We start from the raw sequence: 22,913 nt of genomic DNA, 5'->3' as shown, positions 1-22,913 counted from the left end.
GGTTCTCCTCTAGTGCCTATTACTTTGTCAGTCATGAGCAGCTTGCTGGATTTTTAGTATCGGTATGAATTCCTTCCTCTTGCATGGTCCTTGAGTCCAAATGGGTGCTGATTGGTTAATCCCAAGACATAAATGTCACTGTTGTATCTTGGGTCTGTTTTAGCGTGCTGGGGATTGTTTCTAGTCTTTACAGCTGTGTAGGACTGTTGCTTGCTTTTCTCACTTGTAAGTTTCTCACTTTTGACTCCTAGCCCTCTAATGGAAAGACATTAGCAGTCTTTCTTGTACCATATATTGTCTTTCATGTTTATTATGACTGTTATTGTATACCTGGGTGGTAATATTGTTTACTGTTACTATATTGAACACATCCAGCTTGCTTCCTAAGTCCTGTGTCTGAAGTATATGGCAGAAGATAGCATTTTCTAAGAGGTAGAAGACAGGCAGTTTCTAAGTTATTGGTTAATTTTCGATGGTCCTTTTCAAATATCCAGTCAAAATTTGAAGCTTACGCAGAGGTTCATTTCAAAGAGAATCTCTTTTCACAGATTTCCACTTCAACTTTTCTTGAACACTCAGTGTGTGCCTGTTGCCTAGACAGAGACATATGTCATTTTGATTCCTAGCCCTCTAATGGAAAGACATTAGCAGTCTTTCTTGTACCATATATTGTCTTTCATGTTTACTATGACTGTTATTGTATGAGTGGGTGGTAATATTGTTTACTGTTACTATATTGAACACATAAAAGAAAAACATACAATCACAGCTTCGTGTCCATTATAACTGCCTCTGATTGATACCCTTGATAACAAAATCAGTGTTAAATATTAAAGTAACACTAGCATGAATATTTAATATAAGAACATGCATACAAATCATGGATTCAAATTTAACACAACTAATGCAAATAATTAATTTCACTATAAAATTAAAGGAGATGAAATAAATAGCTGGTACAACAAAATATTTCTATTTATGAATTATTCCATAAGAATATGATACTAGTAAATAAACTGTTGAAGACTTAATTAAAGCCACTTATTCTTTTATCTTGAATAAGTAATGAATAATACAGTCTTCTCTATTTCATTACAAGAGGTATATTTGAATGTCTCATTTAAAGTACAGTTAGGATTTCCTTAAATTTATTTAGCTGTTTGTTGCTGCATGTCTTTAATATAAATGTCACTAATTAACTAAAACTATTCCTGCAGATTAAAAATTGTAGATATTTTACTTTGATAGAGAAACTGTAGGGGAAAATAATATGGCATATGAATTCTCCAAAGTAGATACAAAGTCCTAAGTGGTCAGGTAAAATTATGAAAATTAAAGATTCCAGTCAAACTCAAATTTAATTTGGAATATTATTGATCATTCCAATCAATTTTCTCTTTGCAACAATAAGAAGAGTAAAGTGTGGGTGGTCACGTGCCCCTTCTACAAAGGTTTTTTACATTTTATTATCGGAGGACTTATTTCAAGTAACTGAATACAAATTGTGCTCACCTTATTCCTCACAAAAAGAGGGCAGTGCCTACTAGAATGTCATTGTATAAGGACTGCATTAGTCTGCTCATCTCTCACGATCATTCCTCCAAGGGCACAGCAAGAAACTCAGGGTCCACAAATCTACCAATTTCCCTCTATGACTGCAATACCTACCAATATATAATGGAAAACCATGTTGGATTCTCATTTGTGAAATGAGAAGTAAATTCAAATCCCACCTTGGCTACCAGTGAAGTCAGGATCCTGGTGAATGCTTTTACATGTTAAATGTGTCACTTTGTTAATGCACAGCCCTACTGCTGACCGTGATAAACCCTGGAACTCAATGTTTTCCTGGATACATTGGATAGCATCGTTCCAGGCAAAAGTCAGTAAGTAGATACTGTTGGTACCTCACAGAATTTCCTAATGTATGGCTTTAGAACCACAGTTTATTAAGGAGGATAAAACTCTCAAAGACTAAATACAGATTTATCCAATGAGTTATATAATTTTTATTTTATGAGCATCATGGGTAGACCTATGTGGTGGTTCTGTTGAACTTGTCCATATTGGGTTTCATGGTCTAAAATGAAGAGGACAATTGACCCACCAGGTGTCTTCCTCAAGAAGGCACCAGATCTCATTACAGATGGTTGTGAGCCACCATGTGGTTGCTAGAAATTGAAATAAGGACCTTTGGGAGAGCAGGCTGTGCTCTTGTGTTGAACTATTTCCCCAACCCATAAAAAATCATTTTTGTATAAAGAAAATTGTTAAATGCTACTGGAATTACTCAGATGTTAATTTTTATTCATTCCTCCCTGGTAATAGAATCCATAGCTTGGAAAGTTGTTTCTGGTTTAGTAAGTTTAGTTAAGTATTTTTGTTATTTTAGCCTACAGCAGAGCTTGGCATAAGATCCATACTGTTGCTCGCTCTCCTTGTTCTCCATTCATCTTGAGATGTTACCAGTGAGAGTCTGGGTTCCTTCTATAGTGTTACTAGATTTAATCAGCAAGTCATGAAGTGTCTGTGCCCTGAGTACAAGATCCTATGACTGTCTCTGATCTTTATTATCTTCTTTAACTTCTGTTGGTATTGACTATTGTTGTCACAACTACAGTTCTTTAGAAAAGAAAAATCTGTGCTCTTGAATTTTCTTTTAAGTCCAAAAGCTGCTGTTGGCTGGCTCCCCACTTTCCTTGATTGTTTAAGGTTGGAATAGAAAGAGGTATTGCTAGCTCTCCCTGGGCCTAAATAGCCCTAACGTACTGACAAGAAAATTGTGTATGGAGGGTTTTTAGAGTTTCTCTGTCTGCATTTGTAACAACCCTGCATGGCTTTGAAAGATCAAGAGACCATTCACCTCAATAGCTTCAGATTCTTCCAGATGCTCAGCAAGGCCTCTGCTGCTTAATTGATTTCACTCCCTTAACTGTGGTTGGCTTAATAAAACACTGCAATTGGAGCTAAAATTGGAAGTGTCCACTGTGCACTGTGATAAGTTATTTGCCTATATCATTTAGCGAGTGTATATGCTATGCTAATTACTAAGTGATTAAAAGTGTCTGCATCGTTTAGATTAGACTCTGAGTACAACCATGTTAAACAAGATTCATTAGGAATGCCTCTTTTAAAAGTATGTATAAAATCGAGGCAATAGCACATAGCCTCACTTTTTCTTCCAAGATCAGTCTTATTTACCTGAACTACTGAGAACAATTTTCATTCCTCCAGAAGTTCTGAAGTAAAGGAAACAGCAACTGCATTAACATCATGAGTTACAAATTACCACAACACAAAGGTTTCAAAGGTAATACTGATGTTTATCTTAGTTCTGTAGAATAGGCTGCAGGTATGAGGGTGGTAGTTAGGGCTACTCACATTCCTAAAGCTCTGCTTCCATTGGCTTCTTGCTTCCTCTGGCTTTGGGTAGCAGAAGGTATTCTATGACTTATGATTGCATCACTCCAATTGTTTACTTTTCTTCAATTTGTCTTCTGCTTCTGTAGTCTCCTATTCTTAGTCTTATCTATGGATATTTGTGGTAATTCTGGAATCTACCTGTAAAATGAGATGATCTCTTTAATGTAAAATATCCTTATAGTCCCATTTCCACACACCATTTTCCCAAATAAGCTGATATTCACAGATTCCTAGAATTATGAAGTGAAAACCTTTTTCATAAAAGCTGATGAACTATCTGCCATAGAAATAGATGAATTTTGATTACATAAAGGTATATAATTGCACTCAGTGCCCTGATATCTCTTTTACAAAGAAGTGCTGTTAAACAAAGATATTTGTGTATTATGACTCTTAGAAGAATCCCAGCATACACACATTGTATATAGTAAGGTGAAAAAATAAAAAATATATTCAAGGGTTCTTTTAAAAAACATACATGGGAATGCTTAACATACATGAACAATATTTGTTAAAGTACTCAAAGACTATGACATCACAGGCAGGCCTGCATGAGTAAGGGGAAGATTGCCCTATTGACAATCTTTTATATTAGCTAGAGAATTGCCTTCGTTGTCTTATTTCTTCAACTTGGATTGCTATTTTTCATTGGCTGAACCAAAATGAAAAGCAGAAAACATTGGAGACAGTTGTCATCCATTTAGGTCAGTCTCTTGGAACACATGGAAAGACAGGAAAGAGTAGAGATGGAGTCGGACGGACAAAGGATGTATAGAGAACATTCTCTCAGAACATTGTGTCAGAGCATGGAGAATAGCTTAAATACCATTCTGATGTTTATTACAACTTTAACCCTATTGAATATGACTCTACCAGTAGTTATTCAGTTCCTAGACTATTAAGATTATCTGTGTAATTTTTTTTGTTTTGTTTTATACTTTTTTTTTGAACTCCAAGGATAGCATTTATTATAATCTAACAATTGAATTACTCATATCTTTTTTTCCCTTTTTTTCTAATTGAATAGTTCTTTTTTTTTAATTTATTTATTTATTAAAGATTTCTGTCTCTTCCCAGCCACCGCCTCCCATTTCCCTCCCCCTCCCCTAATTAAGTCCCCCCCCCTCAGCCCAAAAAGCAATCAGGGTTCCCTGTCCTGTGGGAAGTCCAAGGAACCCCCCACCTCCATCCAGGTCTAGTAAGTTGAGCATCCAAACTGCCTAGGCTCCCACAAAGCCAGTACGTGCAGTAGGATCAGAAACCCAGTGCCATTGTTCTTGAGTTCTCAGTATATCAGTCTGAACACACTAAACCTGATAGAAGAGAAAGTGGGAAGTACTCTACAACACATGGGCACAGGAGACCACTTCTTACATACAACCCCAGCAGCACAGACATTAAGGACCTCATTGAATAAATGGGACCTCCTGAGACTGAGAAGCTTCTGTAAAGCAAAGGACACTGTCGCTAAGACACAAAGGCAACCCACTAACTGGGAGAAGATCTTCACCAACCCCGCAACTGACAAAGGACTGATCTCCAAAATATATAAAGAACTCAAGAAACTAGACTGTAAAAGGCTAACCAACCCAATTATAAAATGGGGCATTGAGCTGTGTAATGTTTTAAGAACCGTCAATGTTATTTGGGAGGAGGTACTACACAAACAACAGACTGGTTTTCAAAACCAAAGAAACGAAATAACAATCTTTACAATAGGTCAGCCTGGACTACAAGAGCTAGTTCCAGGACAAGACAGAGAAACTCTGTCTCAAAAAAACAAAACAAAACAAAACCCCAAAAAACAAAAACATAATAGTGATGTGAGCCTGAACTCAAGCAGCAATCAAAATAAAAGTGCTTGGGAGGATGTGAATTCTAGCTGTATGTGAACAAAATATATTACAGATAGAGGAGAATGGGAATAATAAAATTTGAATTCAAAATGCAAATTTTTGAAGCTAGTGGCCAAATATCAATATAAGATAGTAAAGAAAGAGGAATTAAAAATATTTCTACCATTTACAAAATGAGTACAGCACGTCAAGCAAGCTCTATGTGTAAATAACTTACTTTAGCCTTAAGTTTGATGTCCAGTAACATCAATGCCAAGATATAAGTGGATTTTTGAGATGTTGTAACTAGAGAAGGAGGGATACAAAGGATTCTCTTTATTTATTTATCCAATTATACTACGTCTTTATTGTAAGTCATGTATGGTTAAAGTATCTCCTAAGAAAACAAGAAAAAATATTAGATAATATTACTGCTTTCAAGAAACAATAGGCAATTATAAACATTGACAGAAAATTTTAAGTAAATGGGTATGCATTGAAGGGAGGTGCACTCATATCAACACCTGCTGTGTTTGTTCAGTAGTGACAGCTGAAATAATAGAACTGGGGAAAACTCAGGCTAAGGGTGAAGCATAGCTCTCTGTTTAGAAGGGTGTATATTTAGAAAGGTGGGCCATGATGAGAATATATTTTGTTTTCTCTATTTGAGAAAATATGATGCTTATTCCTTCAAATTGAAGTTGTGAGACTTGAATTGGAATTGGCTCCATAAGTTTGAACAGTTTCACCATAGCCCCTGTGGTGATTTGAGTGAGGATGGCTATCTCACTCAAATATGCCTCATATATTTGACTATGTGGTCCCTGGTTGGTGGAGCTGTTTGGGGAGGATTAGGAGGTGCAGTCTTGTTGGAGGAGGCATATCACAGAAGGGTGAGCCTTGAAGTCTCAAAAGATTCACTTCCTTTCCATTGCCTCTCTCTGTCTCAGCTGTTCCTCTCACCAGCCCTTTATTCTGTCATCATAAACTCTAACTCTATGAAACCTTAAGCACCAAATTAACTTATTTCGTTTGTAAGTTGTCTTGGCCACAGTGTCTTATCATAGTAATTTTTTAAAATAACTAAGACAGTCCTTAATTTTTCAAAAAAAATTCAAAATTTTCTGCCTCAGAAAGGTAGGAGAACAGATCTGTATGAATACATGGAATTGGAAATAAAGGGCAAAAATTTAAATAAAGCATTTTATCATTTCCAAATGTGAGATATGAGAGGATAATGTAGATGTTCACATTTGTAATAAGAATAATTGTGGTGAAGAGTTAAGATAAAATTAAAGATATCATCAGCTATAGAGGTGTGACAGGGAACGGGGATAATTGGTGAGATAAAACAGTACAACTTTACAAAATAAAGAACAAGATAAAGACCTCTTGACTTTTGTGAAAGGACACATTTGATGATCTTACCAAAAGCAATTTTTAATGGTAACCATGAAAGCAGCAAAAAACAGCTCTCAGAATATCAGGAACGTGAAGTGATGGAGTATAAGTGAGAACAGCAAATACTTCAAACACAAATAAGTCAAGTATGAAGGAGCTTTCATTCTTGAATATGGGATGCTTACACAAGCTTTCAGGTAGAGTGAAGAGCCAAAAACTAGTGAAGATGAAGGTATACTACAGATAAATGATAAAGTTATATCTCAAAGGAACAAAGCATAATAAGGTTGAGTGAGGTTTGCATACTGATATTTAGATGAGAAAAAGATTGTTTTCTGATTAGAAGTAAAGTCTATGAGGTTTGCATACTGATATTTAGATGAGAAAAAGATTGTTTTCTGATTAGAAGTAGAGTCTAAATTTAATGAAATAAAGAACTAATGATAAGCTATAAATAAACTATTTTCAAAGGTGATTAGGGGCAAATCCCCATGACTCTCTGATTTTCTCTAACAATATTTGAAAGTTCAAATATAAATATAAAGAGGGTTGCCTTCAGCCAAGTAATATCCAAAGGAAAATATCAAGGGGAGAAAATGATATGATAAAGCAAAAGATTTGCTATGCTGTCAGGTCAGGATATAATAGAGGGAAATGAAGCATACAGGGAATGGATGCCAAAATATTTATGAGGAAATCCAGTCTCGCCACCATAGCAAGGCCCTAGACAATCTCAAGCCCAACTACATTTTCACCCTCATTTCTAGCCATTACACATAGCTTTGCCAAACACCATGCATGTGAGACCATGCATATGAGAGTGTTCAACTATGACAGGCTTTCAGGTATTGCTCGGCATTATTGCTTTTGTAGTATTAATATGCCTGACTTAGTCTTCAAAGCAGATTTCCTTCGCTTTCACCATCTAAAAGGGGCTCAGCAAACACCAGCTTTCAGTCTACTATAGTAGCCTATTTTCTCCACATCATTATCATAAATTATAATTGTTTGCATACCTAGTAAAATTTTTAATTGTTATTTATTTCAAGTGCATGCACATGCACACAAACATGCACACACACACACACACACACACACACACACACAACATGTCACATAATCTTGGGGATACCAGAGGACAGCTTCATGGAGCTGGTTCTGTGTTTCTGCATGTAACATGAATAATAAAAACCCAGAGACAGTTATTGGTGTCAATCTGAAAACCAGAAAAGCAAAACAGCCAAGCCACTAGAGAAGTATTAACTCTACCAAAGCTGGACGACTGCAGATTAAGCAGACTAAACAGACTAGGCCGACTATGTAGCCTGAGCCTTGCTCTCTTCCCATTTTATATTCCATCTAGTGCTGAGATTAGATGTGTGTGACTTCCTACTACTGCGATTAAAGGTGTGGACCTCCACCACCTGGATTTGTTTCTGCATTGATCTTGTATAGCCCAGGGTGTGTATGTATGTGTATATGTGAATATACATACATATATATGTGTGTGAATATATATATATATATATATATATATATATATATATATTCTCTGTCTTCTAAATTCTGGAATTAAAGCGTTTCTTCACTGCCTGACCTCTAATGGCTTAGCTTTGCCCTTCTAATCTTTAAGCAAGCTTTTGTTTAAATAGCACTATATCTGTCCTTTTATTGTTTTCAAACATAGATTCCAGAGATTGATCTTGGGTCATCAGAATTCAAGTGCTTTTGTTCTATAATCCGTTCTTCCAGACCTACACATTTCTCTTTCATTTTCTAGTTCTTGGCTGTATCTCAGTGGAGTAAAGATTTCATATGGATAAATGGCATAGTAGATAGACACAGTATCATTCACGTACAAATACATAGCGGGTCCTCAGTGAATATATTTCGTTGAATGGTGTAACTACAGGGATGAAGAGATAAAATAAGAATGGAAGAAATTCACTGTAACAAGTGAGGCAGAAAAACTTAGAAACCACAAACAGAAAGTAAAATTCTACATTGTGTAAAACTCTTCACTGATGTCTTCAAGTGTTATAGTGGTAAATACTGAATCTTGAAAATGGCTTCCTGATGAATGAATGAAGCAGTATAAAGAGAGGAGTGATTGCCTTCAAGGGCTGGAAGGTTCTTAGATTTAATTGTATATGTTCACAAAAGTGACTACGGGATCCAAGGGATAGGGTGAGCCATGTGGAAAACTAAAAATGATAACATTTTTAATTAGCCTGCCCACCTACTAACACAAGTTCTTATTTATTCAAGACATGAAGAAACTAGGCTTAAATTTCATTTATTTTATTCACTGGGTATCACATGGGGCTTAATAGTTGTATATGATATTGTTGTAGATCAATTACTTTATTCCAGATTCCTCATTGTGTCTAACATTAGTTTCTTAGGCTTTTCCATCCCTGTTATCATCACTGTCTTCAGGGACATCATCAGTGTGAAGCGTCCACAAACCTGCTGACTTTTGCATTGTACATCCACACTTTCTATCTTTTGTTTTTTTCTCTGCCTCTTTTATCTTCTTTATTGTTAATGCAATGGGTTTTTCTCCATTGGCTACAAGTGGGTATTGAATCAATGATCTATAAACATAATGAAACAGTGAAAGTTTGGCTGAAGTTAAAATATTTCATTTTTAAACAAACTAGTCCAGAAGTATCACATGGCTATAAGCTTCTTTTTTCTTTTCTTACGTGTGACGCAATCAGTCAAGTTCAAGCAGCAAGGTACAAATATCTGCTGCCTGCAAAAGTAGTGGCTCAGAGTGAGAAACAGTACTGCTCACTTTTATGGTTTTACAGCAGCATCTTCCCTTCGGGAGAAAAATAGAACTACAGATAACATGACTAAAGACTAATGCTGCACCTCCTTCAGAGCTCTGTGTGTGCAGCCCAGAGTCCCTTGGTGGCTTTTTCAAAAAATGTTCTTATTCAAAGCAGACCTCATTATCAAGAAAAATATCCCTGTTTTAGAATATCCCACCATGCACCTCTTGTAGTCTCCCTTGTTTCCAATGGGAAAACTTTGTGCTTTACCCCAAAGCAAAAGAAAATTTACAAGGCTATAGGAAAAACAAAGGCAGAATGATTTTTATTTTCTTGAAGAATACCTGTCGAGTTATGTTTATCCCACTGCCCTTTGGTGGCATTTTCCCATGGCATCAGATAAGATCGAAAATTTTTTCTATAGTCACCTGCAGAGATAAGAAACTGAGGGCATTATTAATTTAAAAACAGAGTAATCTATTGAAAGCAAATACTCCCTGATTAAAATATTGGAATTTCTCCCCTCCTCAAGCCCATTTCTTGTTTTCAATGAATCCACATCCTATTTTCTTTATCTATTCCCTTATCCTCCAAAAAGCCATCTGCTATTCCCTTTATGAAAAAATAAAACCTACAATTAGTGTCTTGTTCATCTTTTATTTTTCTAAAAAAAAGAAAAAGAAAAAGGAGAGAGAGAACAATTATGCAAATTATCTGCAATTTAGTTTCAAATATTCTTTGTAGTGTGATGAGCAATTTTCCTTAATACATACCCAGCTTTTTTGCCAAGACTTACTAATAGATTTTTATAAAGAGAACTTTCAATTTTCGCGTGAGAAGTCATCCAATGTAAACTTTTCAAATGCACGTGAGAATGGCATTAGCATTATTCATTGAACTGTAGAAGGAAAACAGCCATTTTATATATTTAATTCTTTGGAAAAATAATAACTCAAAGTATTTTTTTTACCATTCTTTCCACCTTAGGAAATGCCTCTACCATGTACTGTACTAAGTCAGAGAAAGCTATTTTCTTTGTCTTTTCCTGAAGTATATTTCAAGGAATGAAGTTTACCTATGATCACCAGTCTGTTGTTTGATTGCGTTTGGTCCTCAGTAACTGATATGTAACTTGGCTTGCTTTATTCCATTATTGCTAATGTGAGGTGTTTGAAGCTATTGCTAACAAGATAAATATCTACAGTGTAAAATCCTGATGAAACTATTTACAGTATTTATGAAACAAAGCTGCATTACTAATGAGAAAGTATATTGTAAACTGATCTTCTGCTGACAAAGCCAATCCCTTGGAAGAATAAGGCAATGAGATTCAGTTTCCTGTTTGTTTAGCAAGGAATGTCTATTTCTTTTGACTAGTCACATGGTCAAAATAAGAATCAAACAATGTTTACAAAGGTTTATTCTGTAATTAGGGAGTCTCAGTTTGACTTAAATGTGCAAGAAGATCTCAAAGGTTCCTGCTTTCTACATTAGTTTCATATACATGCTTGCTACATTTTCATGCCCACAAGTCATACTTCTAGACTTATTACCTAAGGATCTTGGAACACTGTACTAAACCTAGTAATACTAACGTATAGGAAAAATCAGGCTTCATCCAGAGAACGATAATCAGAATACAGGATCCATCAAGAGAGTGATAAGTAGAATACAATCAGTATAACTTTTGCTTAGTTATCTAGCATTTCATATCTAATTTAATACTTGATTAATTATAATATTTAATCTGAGTGAATGTTTTGCTCAGTTGTTGGTGTGTTGTATGTATTTTACATAGGTACACATGTATAATTTGGTGAAGAAACCTTCAGGTTTATATTATAAACACAACTAGTTCATACTACATTAAATAATATAATAATATTAAATTTAGCTGACCTTCCTATTTGTAAAATAATTATAACTGCATAGCTTTGTTTCAAATGTTCACTCGACTACACAGTAAATGACAGTGAAATATTCCAACCTTGTAGACACACATAGAGTCAGACAAATTTTTCCATGAATTACCAGGTTCCTAGAGACAAATGGAAGGGTCAGTTGAAGGGTTCACTCCTCTTAGAAGACAGGAGGAAAACAGTGGCTTCAGCTACTGCCACAAAAGGCTTAAAACTAATCAGTTGTTTGAGACTTGATGGTCCCTGTTCGATGCTTCATCTTCTTTCCTAGAATTGTTTCTCTGGCTGTTGTCCTGACAGTCACATCCAAAATCCTGTTTTGCCGCTTACACAATATAGAGGCAGATCTGTTACCTCAGTGTTCCTAAGTGAGCGTTGAAACAGTTCTGCTGGAATCAACTTCTACCTCCATGACTGTCTGTTTTTTGATACTACCTAAGCATGTGCTGTTGTATGACATCAGTTGTTTCTCAGTTTCCTTCTGAAAAACTGGGTTTAATGTATTTGTTATGTCATGTCATTATAAACAAAAATGCAGAACAGCTTTATTCTTTACTTTGATATTTGAAAAATTTTAAAGACACAAAAATATTGAAGAATAACATCATAAACATTCTGTAATTTTGAATTAACTAGTAGCAATTTGTATGAATCCTTCATGTGTATGTACATGTATTACACAAATATAAACATAGATACATAATCATCTTCTCCCTCTTTCTTTACCCCTATAAACCATTGGACTGCTTGCTCAATCATCATAAAGAGTGATCAAGGAAATTCTTGAATATTGCACTATACTAAAGCTATTCTGAAATATTTAAGATGAACATAATATTATTTAATATATAGTCTATATGTTACATATTATTATCTCAATAATATTCTATGTATTGCATTTTTCCGGTCTAAGAATGAGATATATCACTCAAACTCTAGTTTGAGTTCCTTCAAACTAGAAAAGGGTTAACACACATAAAAATTCAGAGACTTACAGCATGAACAATGCCTGAACAGATCCAAGCCAAATGACGTCCCAGGACGGAAAGGGGACAAGACATGAACTACCATCTCCATTTCAAAGTGTCACCTTCTCATAAAGGAAAAATTAGTTCTCTTAATGGAATTTCACTGGGTATACAAACCACTCTTGAGGTCAGGCCCTATGCCCAGCAGTAGAAGTACAACACAAAACCAACTCAGTGGTATTTTTGTCTCCATAATGCTTTGCTTGGACTCCTTTTATTTGTTTGCTTGTTGCTGCTTTTGCTTTTTTAAAATTTGTTTCTTAAGACAGTTTCTCTATGTAGAATTGGCTGTCCTGGAACTCAGTCTGTAGCCTCAAACTTACAGAGATTTACCTTCTCCACTTCTTGAGTGCTGGGATTAAAGGCGTGAACCACTATCACCTGGATCCAATTTTGAGTACTATAGATTGTGTGTGTGCTTGTGTGTGTGTTTCAGCATGTGTGTGAGTTTCTTGTGCTTTTTCTTTTTCTGTTTGCTTTGATTTATTCTTTGTTTATTCTTTTATTTGCCGTTGGTTTTCTAAAAAAAGAAAGAAAAATGCAGAGTTGACTGGATGGTGAATAGTGTAGGATCTTGGAGGAGATGAGAAAGAAGAAACTGAGCAGAATATATTGTAAGAAAAGAAAATAGTATTGATGTGAAAGAACTTTTATAAAATAATAAGCCAAAACCCAGCCTTGATTTATTTCTATAATAAATTTTAGCTTGACCCATCTCACCAATTTTTCGTATCCCCTGTGATATTGATGTTTTTATTTATCTGTTTGTTGGTTTGTTTGTTTGAGCCAGGATTTCTCTGAATTGGCTGGCTGGCCTGGAACTTGAGTTGTAGACCAATCTGGCCTTGAAATCAGGGTTGCACCTGGTCCTGTCTCCTGAATACTGGGTCTAAGGCATGCACACTATGCCTGGGATGATACTAAAATTTTTAATTTTTTCATGCATGTTTTGATCCACTGTGTCTTAAAATTTGATAGTATTGTATCCTACTTTGTTGGATTATTTTTAACTAATGTTAAATATTACTGACATGAATATTATGTTTCTGATAGTATGTGGCTTTGTAAAACCAAAGGTTTATTATGATTTTCATAGGAGTAGAATATTGTTTTATTTACTTTGTTCCATAAAGGAACATATCAAACATTAAAGAAAAAGAATATTCTTTATGGCGATGTGTTGATATTTGTAATATCTTTCGAAGCTAATTATAGAATGTACTACATACTACCATATGGTTGTATTTTCTTCTTTGATAGAATATCAATATGAAATAAAATGGGACTTGGTTTTCATTTCATCAAATAAAGAAATTGATCCAGATATTTTTTTTCAGTTTCACTTAGTTCTCAAACTCTATAAGTCTATGAGTGAGACATCTCTTTAATTTTTTTTATAAAATGAAATATATTTGAGTAAGCATAAAATAATGGAGCAAAAAATCTTAAAATTGTCATCCTTTTTTATAAATCAACATTAAACATACTGACTGCAATTATTTATTTGCAGCTTTAGAATTTATATATCTCAGTTACATATGCTAACTCAAAATAATGGATAAGTTTTTAGGGTCACCTTATTGCTCTTGAGAGTAACACATTTGTATGGTTATGTTCTAGAGATTGGATTAAAAAGTAAAGTGTCTGGTGTAGTGTTCATTTTAACAAAATTGGCAGAAAATAAAATATTATTTTTGCTAATTTTATAAAAAGTAAATATATAGGTTCTGATCTATTAGACAGGCATTCTATCGCTGAATCGCTCACTTTGTAGTGTTTGTTGCTTTGTTTTATTTCATTATATCAGTCTAGGAGTGAAATTATTTACTAAATATATTTACATTATTAATTGAGTCTACTGAGGACTTTCTTTGAAACTGTGTCCCACTATGTAACCCTACCTGGCCTAGAACTCAGTATATATAATAAGCAGGCCTAGAACTCAGTATATATGATAAACAGGTCTTATGTTTATAGAGCTTCACTCACACCTGCTTCCTGAGTGCTGGAAAAAAAAAAGGCATACGCACTATATTTGGCTCACATTTTAAAATCCACTACACACCTTTCATCCTATGTAAGGATTTAAAATGCTGAGGAATACGGAGTTGAAATGATGATATATGGCTTTTGTTGTTGTTGTTGTTGTTGCTACAGGAAGCCCTGATCATGGCAAGCATGGACCACCCACACCTAGTTCGCCTACTGGGAGTGTGCCTGAGCCCCACGATCCAGCTGGTTACCCAGCTGATGCCCCATGGCTGCCTGCTGGACTATGTCCATGAACACAAGGATAACATAGGATCACAGCTGCTATTGAACTGGTGTGTCCAGATTGCTAAGGTAAGTGCTGTCATTTGCTGTGAAAATGATATATGGGAGTTTATCTCCTGATCTAGAAGAATCTGATGATTGAAATTATGCCATGACTTTTAAGCTTTTAATATCAATAAATTCTATTGCTATGTTAAAGGACATATTATTGTAAGTACTTCAATGCAGACAATGGGTTGAGCATATAATCTATTCATATATATTTTGTGGATTATTTTTCTAAGGTATCAATATTAGATTGACTAGGTGCCAAAACACAGCACACTAGTCAGGAGGAATAATTGTTGTGCTGGACTTGTTTGTCATTTTTAAAAAGGTAGTCAAGTTTACAAACAAAACCAAGAAAGTAAAGATTCAATGTCATAACTGTTAAGCTTTATTTGGTGTTATTAAAATAGTCTATAGAATTATCAGCATTATAAATGATAGCCTCAGTACTAAGCACCTCTATACAATGAGTCAACACACCTGTCACTTCACAGCCTTAAGTTTTGTTGCTTCTGTTGCTGCATCTGGGAACCCACTGTTGAGTATAGGCCAAGATTCTTCATAATTCTGAGACCTTTCTCAGAACTGTGAGAGTTTGTTTTTCTGTTTTGTTTCTGGCGCTCTACTAATATGCAATTTAATCAGCAGAAAATTCCCTGGTCTTTCATGTTGGATTATAAACCGCTGGTTTTAGTGGAGGGGGTAATTGTCAAGCAGTGTCCATCAGTGGTGGGGCTGGAGAGACAGCTCAACTGTTAAGAGCCCTGGCTGCTCTTCTGAGGACCTGGGTTGCATTTCCAGCACCCACACGGCTACTCACGTTTATAACTCCAGTTCCAGTAGATCTGTTACTCTCTTCTGGCCTGTGCGAACACTGCATGCATTTGGGCAACAGACATACATGCAGACAAAATACTTGGACATATTAAATATTAAATATTGAAAGGAAAAGAGTCACTACTCCTCACAATTATGTGTGTGTGTGTACACATATATATTTTCAGCCATCCTGATCCCTATCAGTCACTTTTGCATAGATGCAACCAAAATACTTGAGAAAAAAAAAATCTTTTAAAAAGGAAAGACATATTTTCACCAGCAGTTTCCGAGATTTTGCAGTCGTTGGTTCTATGGGTTCTGGGCCAGTTCTATATTGGAGCTTGAGTGGTGGTAGGAGCATTTGCAAGAGGAGGCTCTTCACCTCATGATGGACAGGAAACAGTGAGATAAAGGCACTAGAGACCATGTGTAACCTTAAAGATATGCACTGAATGGTTGACTTTCTCTAGGTGACCCAACCCCCTTAGGTTTCAATAACTTTCAGCATGGAATCTGCTGGAGACCAAGGATTCAGCACACAAGCCCCTAAGGGGCATTTCATAGTCTAATTAGCATCTTTCAAGGCGATTTTAAGATTTGATTTTTTTTTCAAAAAAGTGATAGAATTAAAAGACATGCCATTCCTTTAATGATTAAAATTAATTCATGATTTGTTTAACTGTTGCAAGTAAAGTTTCCATTGCTGTGATAAAGCACCCTGGCTAACAATTTTGGGAAGAAAGGGTTTGCTTCACGACACAACTTATACGTCCCTCACTGAGGACACAAGGGTGACTACCTAGAGGGGGGCACTGGAGCAGGGGCCATGAATGAGGCTGCGTTTTCAATCATTCCTGTCATTCCTCCTCGATTCCGCAGATGGCTTTCTTAGACAGCACAGGACCACCTATCCATGAGTGAAACCACTCACAGTGATCTTCACTCCCGCCCATCAACCATCAATCAAGAAAATATCCTACAGACTATTGCACCAACCAGCTGCTCATGATAGTTTTCTCTGTTGAGGTTTCTTCTTCTCAAATGACTCTAGCAAGAGTCAAATTGGCATTAAAGCAGCCGAAACACTTAACCCACACACTTTAGATTCAGTTTTGATGACAGATTCTTTCACTAATATTTTTTCTGATAATTGATTCCAGCAGATATGTCTCCTGAGAGAACTTGCATACTTCGGAAGTTGCATGGTTTTTAGACAAGTTTAGAAATTACACAATTGATTTTTGTTTACCATTCTTTGCTTATCTCATTATGTTTTCTTTTTATCTTCTTTCTGTTTGTTTATTTTATTTTATTTTTTGGTTTTTTAAGACAGGGTTTCTCTGTAACTCTGGAGCCTGTCCTCGAACTCACTGTGTAGACCAGGCTGGCCTTGAACTCACAGAGATCCACCTGCCTCTGACTCCAAGTGCTGGAATTTTAAGGCATGTGCCACCATTGCCCAGCTTATCCAATTGCTTTTTATGTGCATATAATGTTTCTAACTAAAGCTAATGAAGTATGATTTTCTGTCTTCCATGAGAAATGGTATTTGAGCTTTTCTTCAGTTTTCTTTGTGGAGTGAGTTGGTGGGAGGAGAAACAGAAGGAAGGCATACCTCTCTCAATTTAAGATAATTTTGAAGGAAATTAGAGTTCTGGCTGAAAAAAGAAATCCATTCCTCCTCTGTCAGTACATAGACATTATCTTCCCAAGAATTAATTGTATACAGTAACAATGATTTTATTTTCATTCTTTCCTCTTTTCCATTTTTTTCCAACACAAACTACATGGAGTGACAGGAGACTAACTTTTCCTTGATCCAGCCATTTAATTTTATATGAATAAAAATGAACTTCAAGTCTTGAGGTCTGATACAAGTAAACGCTCTCACTGGTCTTTGACATTTCTGAGGTCTTTCATTTAAGACCAAATGTCATGTGCATATAAGACCTCATTCATTGCATATGTGTACACACTACCAAATCAGACCATCACAGCCTGCTGTTACACTTAATGTGTTAATGACAATGAAAATCATTTAGAAGTTTATGAATAGCAGTTGAGTGAGTAGTGCTTTCATTTTGTTGTAACAGAGAAACATATTTCATAAAGGCAAAATAAAAGACAAAAAAGTTAAATTACAATTCATAACATTGGTGTTACAACTAGGCTCTGCATCATAAAATGAAAATCCACAGTTAAAAGTTGAAACGGAGATTTATTTTATAGCCATTTGTGCATAAAAGGGATGCTAGCTTATAATTTCTTATCTTTACTGACATTATTTCAATGGGAATACATATATTCAAGTGAAGTGACAGATCTTTGAAGACTATCAGAAGTATGATTCTAGTTCAGTAGGAAAATTTAGGTCAGAGTACAGACCTCTAGGGATGCTGCAGATTCGCCATAAACTAGGCTAATGGTGAAAACTGATTTTCACAATATGGATGTCCTCATTTATGTCACAGATACCCACTGCTCAATGCTTTCTCACTACAGTGACTTTTGGCCTCTGTGTATTTCAGATTCATATCACTTAGTTAGATATTTGAGAGTTGGCTCTCAGTGGGTGATTATCTGCAGTGTTTGTCTAGTCAGGAGGAAGTCATGATTTTATTACTTAAGAAAACACATATTAAGTATATTATTCAGGGTGTCCCCTAAAAAGAGAACTAACAGGGTGCATATAGATATAGAAAGAGTTTTATTAGGAATGACCTTTTGTGATATTACAGAATGATGAGAATCCTAGATATACAAAGACCCAGTTCTACAGTTCTGGTCCCAATTCAACGATCTGAGACCCCGTGTATGCGTTCATTCCAACCAAAACCCTGAGACATCAATGTCATAGAAAAGTCTATGCTTCAGGTCAAATCAAAGTCTTGGTGCAGGAGAAAATGAATTACTCAATTCAAAGGCAAAGGAGACTGTCCCTTCTCAGAAGTCCGGCTTTTCATTTTCCCCAAATCTATACCTGACTAGACTCACCCCCTTCCTCCCCGAAAAATTAGGTCTGTCGATGTGTTTTCCTCAGTCTACTGAATCAAATGTCAATCACATACAGAATTGCTAACAGACACATTAAGATCATGTTTAACAAAGTGTCTGAGCACCTCCTAGATGAGATAAACTGACATATTTACTTTACCATCATGCTGAGCTATGAAGGAGCCCTTGTTATACACCACGCAAGAAGGCTGACATAGTAACCAAGAAAACAAAAGTACTTTTCTTCCTATTGAGAAATGAGAGGTAACACTTTTCAGTGGTTATTATGACAGAATTTAGAAGGAAGGAGCTTTTATTCTCTCTATTTTACTGCCACCACCTGTCATCTCCAATAACTTAGACAAACTAGAAACAGCTTTAATCTGTTTTCTCTAGAGTCAAATGGATAAAATTTTAATGCTATTGTGATGTTTAATTGTGTGATATATCACATATGCATACTAAGAGAACTTTCATGCTTTATATATGTCATATATTAGTAAAACAATGTTATTTAAAATGTAATATCATGATCCTTTAAAACTTTAAAATTCCCACCTCCAGTAAAATGCTTCCTCCCATAATACCACACCTCCTAAACCCCCCAATCATTTCCACCAAGTACTAAATAATCAAAAGCCCAAGACTATTAGGGAACTCTCATTCAAGCCTCTGTATAGGGACAGAGGGGAATGAACGTACACAATTGACTGTGTGTGTTTTCTCTTATGAGCCTCAGAAAAATAGAGCCTTTCTTTATCACATCTATATGTCTAGACTCTGTGTGTGTGTCTCAAAAAGAAAGAAAAGAAAAAAGGAAAGAAAGAGAAAGAGACGGAACAAAAGAAAGGAGGAAAAGAAGGAAGGAAAAAAGAAAGACCCCCTAATACATCATTGAAACGGAATTACTGACCCATTTGCATAGCGATGCACAAACCCAGAGTATTTGTTCCAAATTTATTGCAGTATGATTGATTATTAAAAATTTAATACATTGGGGCTGGAGAGATGGCTCAGAGGTTAAGGACACTGACTGTTCTTCCAGAGGTCCTGAGTTCAGTTCCCAGTAACCACATGGTGGCTCACAACCATCTAAAATGAGATCTGGTGCCCTCTTCTGGCATGCAGGCATACATGGAGGCAGAACACTGTATTGTATATGTAATAAATAAAATCTAAAAAAAATTAAAACATTTTGTGTGATGCTTGGAAATAAAGATGTAGTGAAATAACTATTGTTAAGCCTAGTAGCATATTCTTTATCTCATCTAGCTAACATTCTCAGTACATGGGTAGTGACATTCATTTTATTCTTTTGTGAGGTGGAAATCATGCAACTCAGTGCTTGAACTTGGATGTGCACACATGTTATCTAAAAATAACTAAAGTGTTCTTTCAAACAAGGCATCTAAATGAGTTCCTAATTTTGTATATGGGTTTAGGTTTTGAAACCAATAAAAAAGCTACTATCAAATATGAAAAAAATAAATACAGTTTTTCAAACAACAGAACTTAAGTGAGATTTATCTCCTGAGTGCTGGGAGAGCCTTTGGAGGTTTCCCCAGGAATTCACAGTGAAGAAATCCTTTCTAGGTATTAAACCCAGACTAGAAACATGGAAACTTTCCTATACATTCACAACAAAAAACACGGTGTGCTAATTGATATGTCACTAAAGCATTTTGCTGGGCGCACTAAAGAAAAGAAAAGCAAGGAAAAGTGAGACCCAAGGGACCCTAGTGAAGTGCTTGAGTCTTTGTCAGTACAGGAAACAGTGTCAGAAAGTCTTCTGGGGAAGAGATCTGAATTTTTCTTAAGATATGTCTGTTCAGTATGAAGTATTACTTCACCAGATTCTTCATTCTGTCTGCCACCATGAAGGATGTTGAGATGCTTCATAGAAGCTGAGATCTCCTTACTAAGTGTCCCATGGGGACCAACTGTAAGACCTGTGACTGTCCCGGTGTTGGAAATGGCAGACCAGATGACAGGGGCCATTTAAAATATATTCTTCTTAGTGACAGAGAGTTCAGGGCTCCCCACACATCTTATTTAAATAAACCGACAGGCAATCCCACCCAAGCCTAGCTTCAGCAAGACTACGGTCTCCTTGGATCATAGATGAAAAATTGCTACACTGTTAGCATTAAATGTGAGGTCTAAAGTATGAGATCGTATGCCTTTTGAGATAATTTTGTATAATATAATGAACTTTTTTGCCTATAGAATTTTAGATGAGTCAGATGGCTTACTTTCTGCTTTTCAAATACTTTTTAAAGCCTCCCCTCTACAAGAACAATATCCTTTCTCCATCTTTGTGTAAAATTGTCTCGCAACATTACCATCTCCCAAGCTGATGATAAAGCTCCTGGCTGGATTCGAATCATGTTTATCCCCTCCCTGAAATAATCACTTGATTTTTATTTATGTCTCGAATTCTCATTGCCTTAAAGGAGGATGATATAAGAAGGGAAATAAGGGCTGAGAGAGACTCTCAATACTACCAACGAAAACGGAGTTTATGGGGGCAGTTTCTGGAGCACAGGTCCCAGACTTCCACTGGGGGCTTAATTCTTTCCCGAGGTTTGCATGCAATATGAAGTTTTCTCACTTAGCAAAGTCATTTAGGCCTTTTCCACATCTAGCCTATAGGATGGTAAGCTTCCCCTTTGGTTTGCCTGTGGCATTATCGGGCCTGCTGAGTGATTCTAATTCAGTTTGTAAGTTCCTCTTTTCTGTAAACAGCAAAGGTTTTCATTTAGTCACTATACACATGCAGAAACTTCCTTTCTCTGAAGTTATTATGCTTTAGCTGGTAGTTTTAATATACTTTCTTTTTTTATTCTTGTTTATATAGAGAGAGAGAAAGTGAAAACTATCCCATCCAAATGGATTAAATTACACTTCATGTGTGTAAAACGTTCACAATTACATCTATTAGTCATGATTATGTGAGGCTTGGTATCTTGGCAGATTTGAGGAACAGTGTGATTTTCTCAAATGCAGAATCAAAGTAGCAGGGCTGGTGTATTCAGTTTACTGCCCCCCTGGGGTGCTTGTTTGCAGTGCTGTGGAGGTAGGTGGGGGTTTCAGCACTGCTCTCTTGGTAAGGTGTGAAATATATTCATGTTCATTCAGATGTATGTATGCAGTGCCGCTTTCCCAAGACACTTACAGTAATTGGCAAGATGAGACTAGCATTTTCCGCAGATAATGGAAACAAAGGATAAAACACAGTGATTTTTTTCTAGAAACCAAAACTCACAGAGGAACTAGAGACTAATCACTTTTTTCTTCTTTGCATAATTGACCTGGCCACGTGCCTCCTGAATCAACTGCTGTAGGAAGTTAAATGAATATATTTTTTTAACTTTGAAATAATTATAGATTAATAGAAGTAAAAAGAATTCTGTTTGTTTCTCAGTCAGTTCCTTGATGAATTATAGAATACTTTTATGAATATAAAAATTGTACTGATGAGAGCTTCCTTGGACCTCGTGAGTTTATTTGAATTCTTTCCTGTAGATGTAGTTCTGTGAAGACCGATCATGTGTACATTTATAAAACCACCACTCTATCCAGAAAACAAAGCTGCATTGTGACCTCATAACATTCTAGCAACTTTTAAAATGTTTTTCCCCACTTATTTTGAACCATTTTCTCATTGTATAGTTCAGGCTAGCCTTAAACTAATGTCAAGGTTCTGGCCTCAGGCCTCTCTCATTGCTTAGCTTTTAGGCATACATATTGTACCTCCCAAATTCCTTGTATTTAATGGCATCCAAGTTTTGACACAATCAACATTTGGGTAATGCCTTTTAAAACTATCTTCAGAATTTGGGCTTTGTATTTTTACGTGACATAGAATACTCTGGACTTTCAATTTTCCTGTAGTATTAGGAACTTAGCCATGTTTCTTCACAAGATACCCTCTATCAATTGACACAAACATATTACAGGATGGTGCCTATGAAGAAGAACCTGAATGTCTTGTTATGGGACCTAAGAGGAATACAGAGTTTATCTAGTTGCAATGGTTGGACTCTTACATATGCTTAACGGGGACATCCTCGTTCTTTCTGTACCCTCTAGTGACCACAAGGATGTGGTTTAGCAGATCTCTGTCTGCAAAAAAAACAACAGTTCAGTGATATCCAAAGGGCAAGGAAGGAAATTGGAATAAACACACTCACGGCCTGAGAGTGAGAACAAACAGTAAATTATCAATGCCAAGCTTCTTTTGAATGAAAGCTCAGAAATTTAGACTAATTCCATTCAGTATCATATGACCAAAATTTATTTTTTAGGGTATGTATGTACCTGTATACATATATACATACCTGGGTGTGCTATCATATACATCTTAAATATTAATATATGTAGGAGGAATAT

The 22,913-nt window shown here is 35.9% G+C and overlaps 1 protein-coding gene across 2 annotated transcripts in view; it reads left to right on the top strand.

The window, feature by feature from the left end:
- The window catches only part of Erbb4 (erb-b2 receptor tyrosine kinase 4), a 1,049,748-nt gene that overhangs the window by 859,591 nt on the left and 167,244 nt on the right, over positions 1-22,913 (top strand). For both annotated transcript variants that reach the window (XM_041631763.1, XM_041631764.1), the window contains exon 20: positions 14,544-14,729. In XM_041631763.1, coding sequence (XP_041487697.1) covers positions 14,544-14,729 — 186 coding nt within the window. The remainder of the gene's footprint in view (positions 1-14,543; positions 14,730-22,913) is intronic.

The sequence above is a fragment of the Microtus oregoni genome, unplaced genomic scaffold (assembly GCF_018167655.1).
Source record: "Microtus oregoni isolate MIOR12 unplaced genomic scaffold, Mior012 000038F_ref0000394, whole genome shotgun sequence".
In the NCBI taxonomy this organism is placed as follows: domain Eukaryota; kingdom Metazoa; phylum Chordata; class Mammalia; order Rodentia; family Cricetidae; genus Microtus; species Microtus oregoni.
Note: the sequence above shows the minus strand (reverse complement) of the source record. Positions and strands in the feature narration are given on the sequence as shown.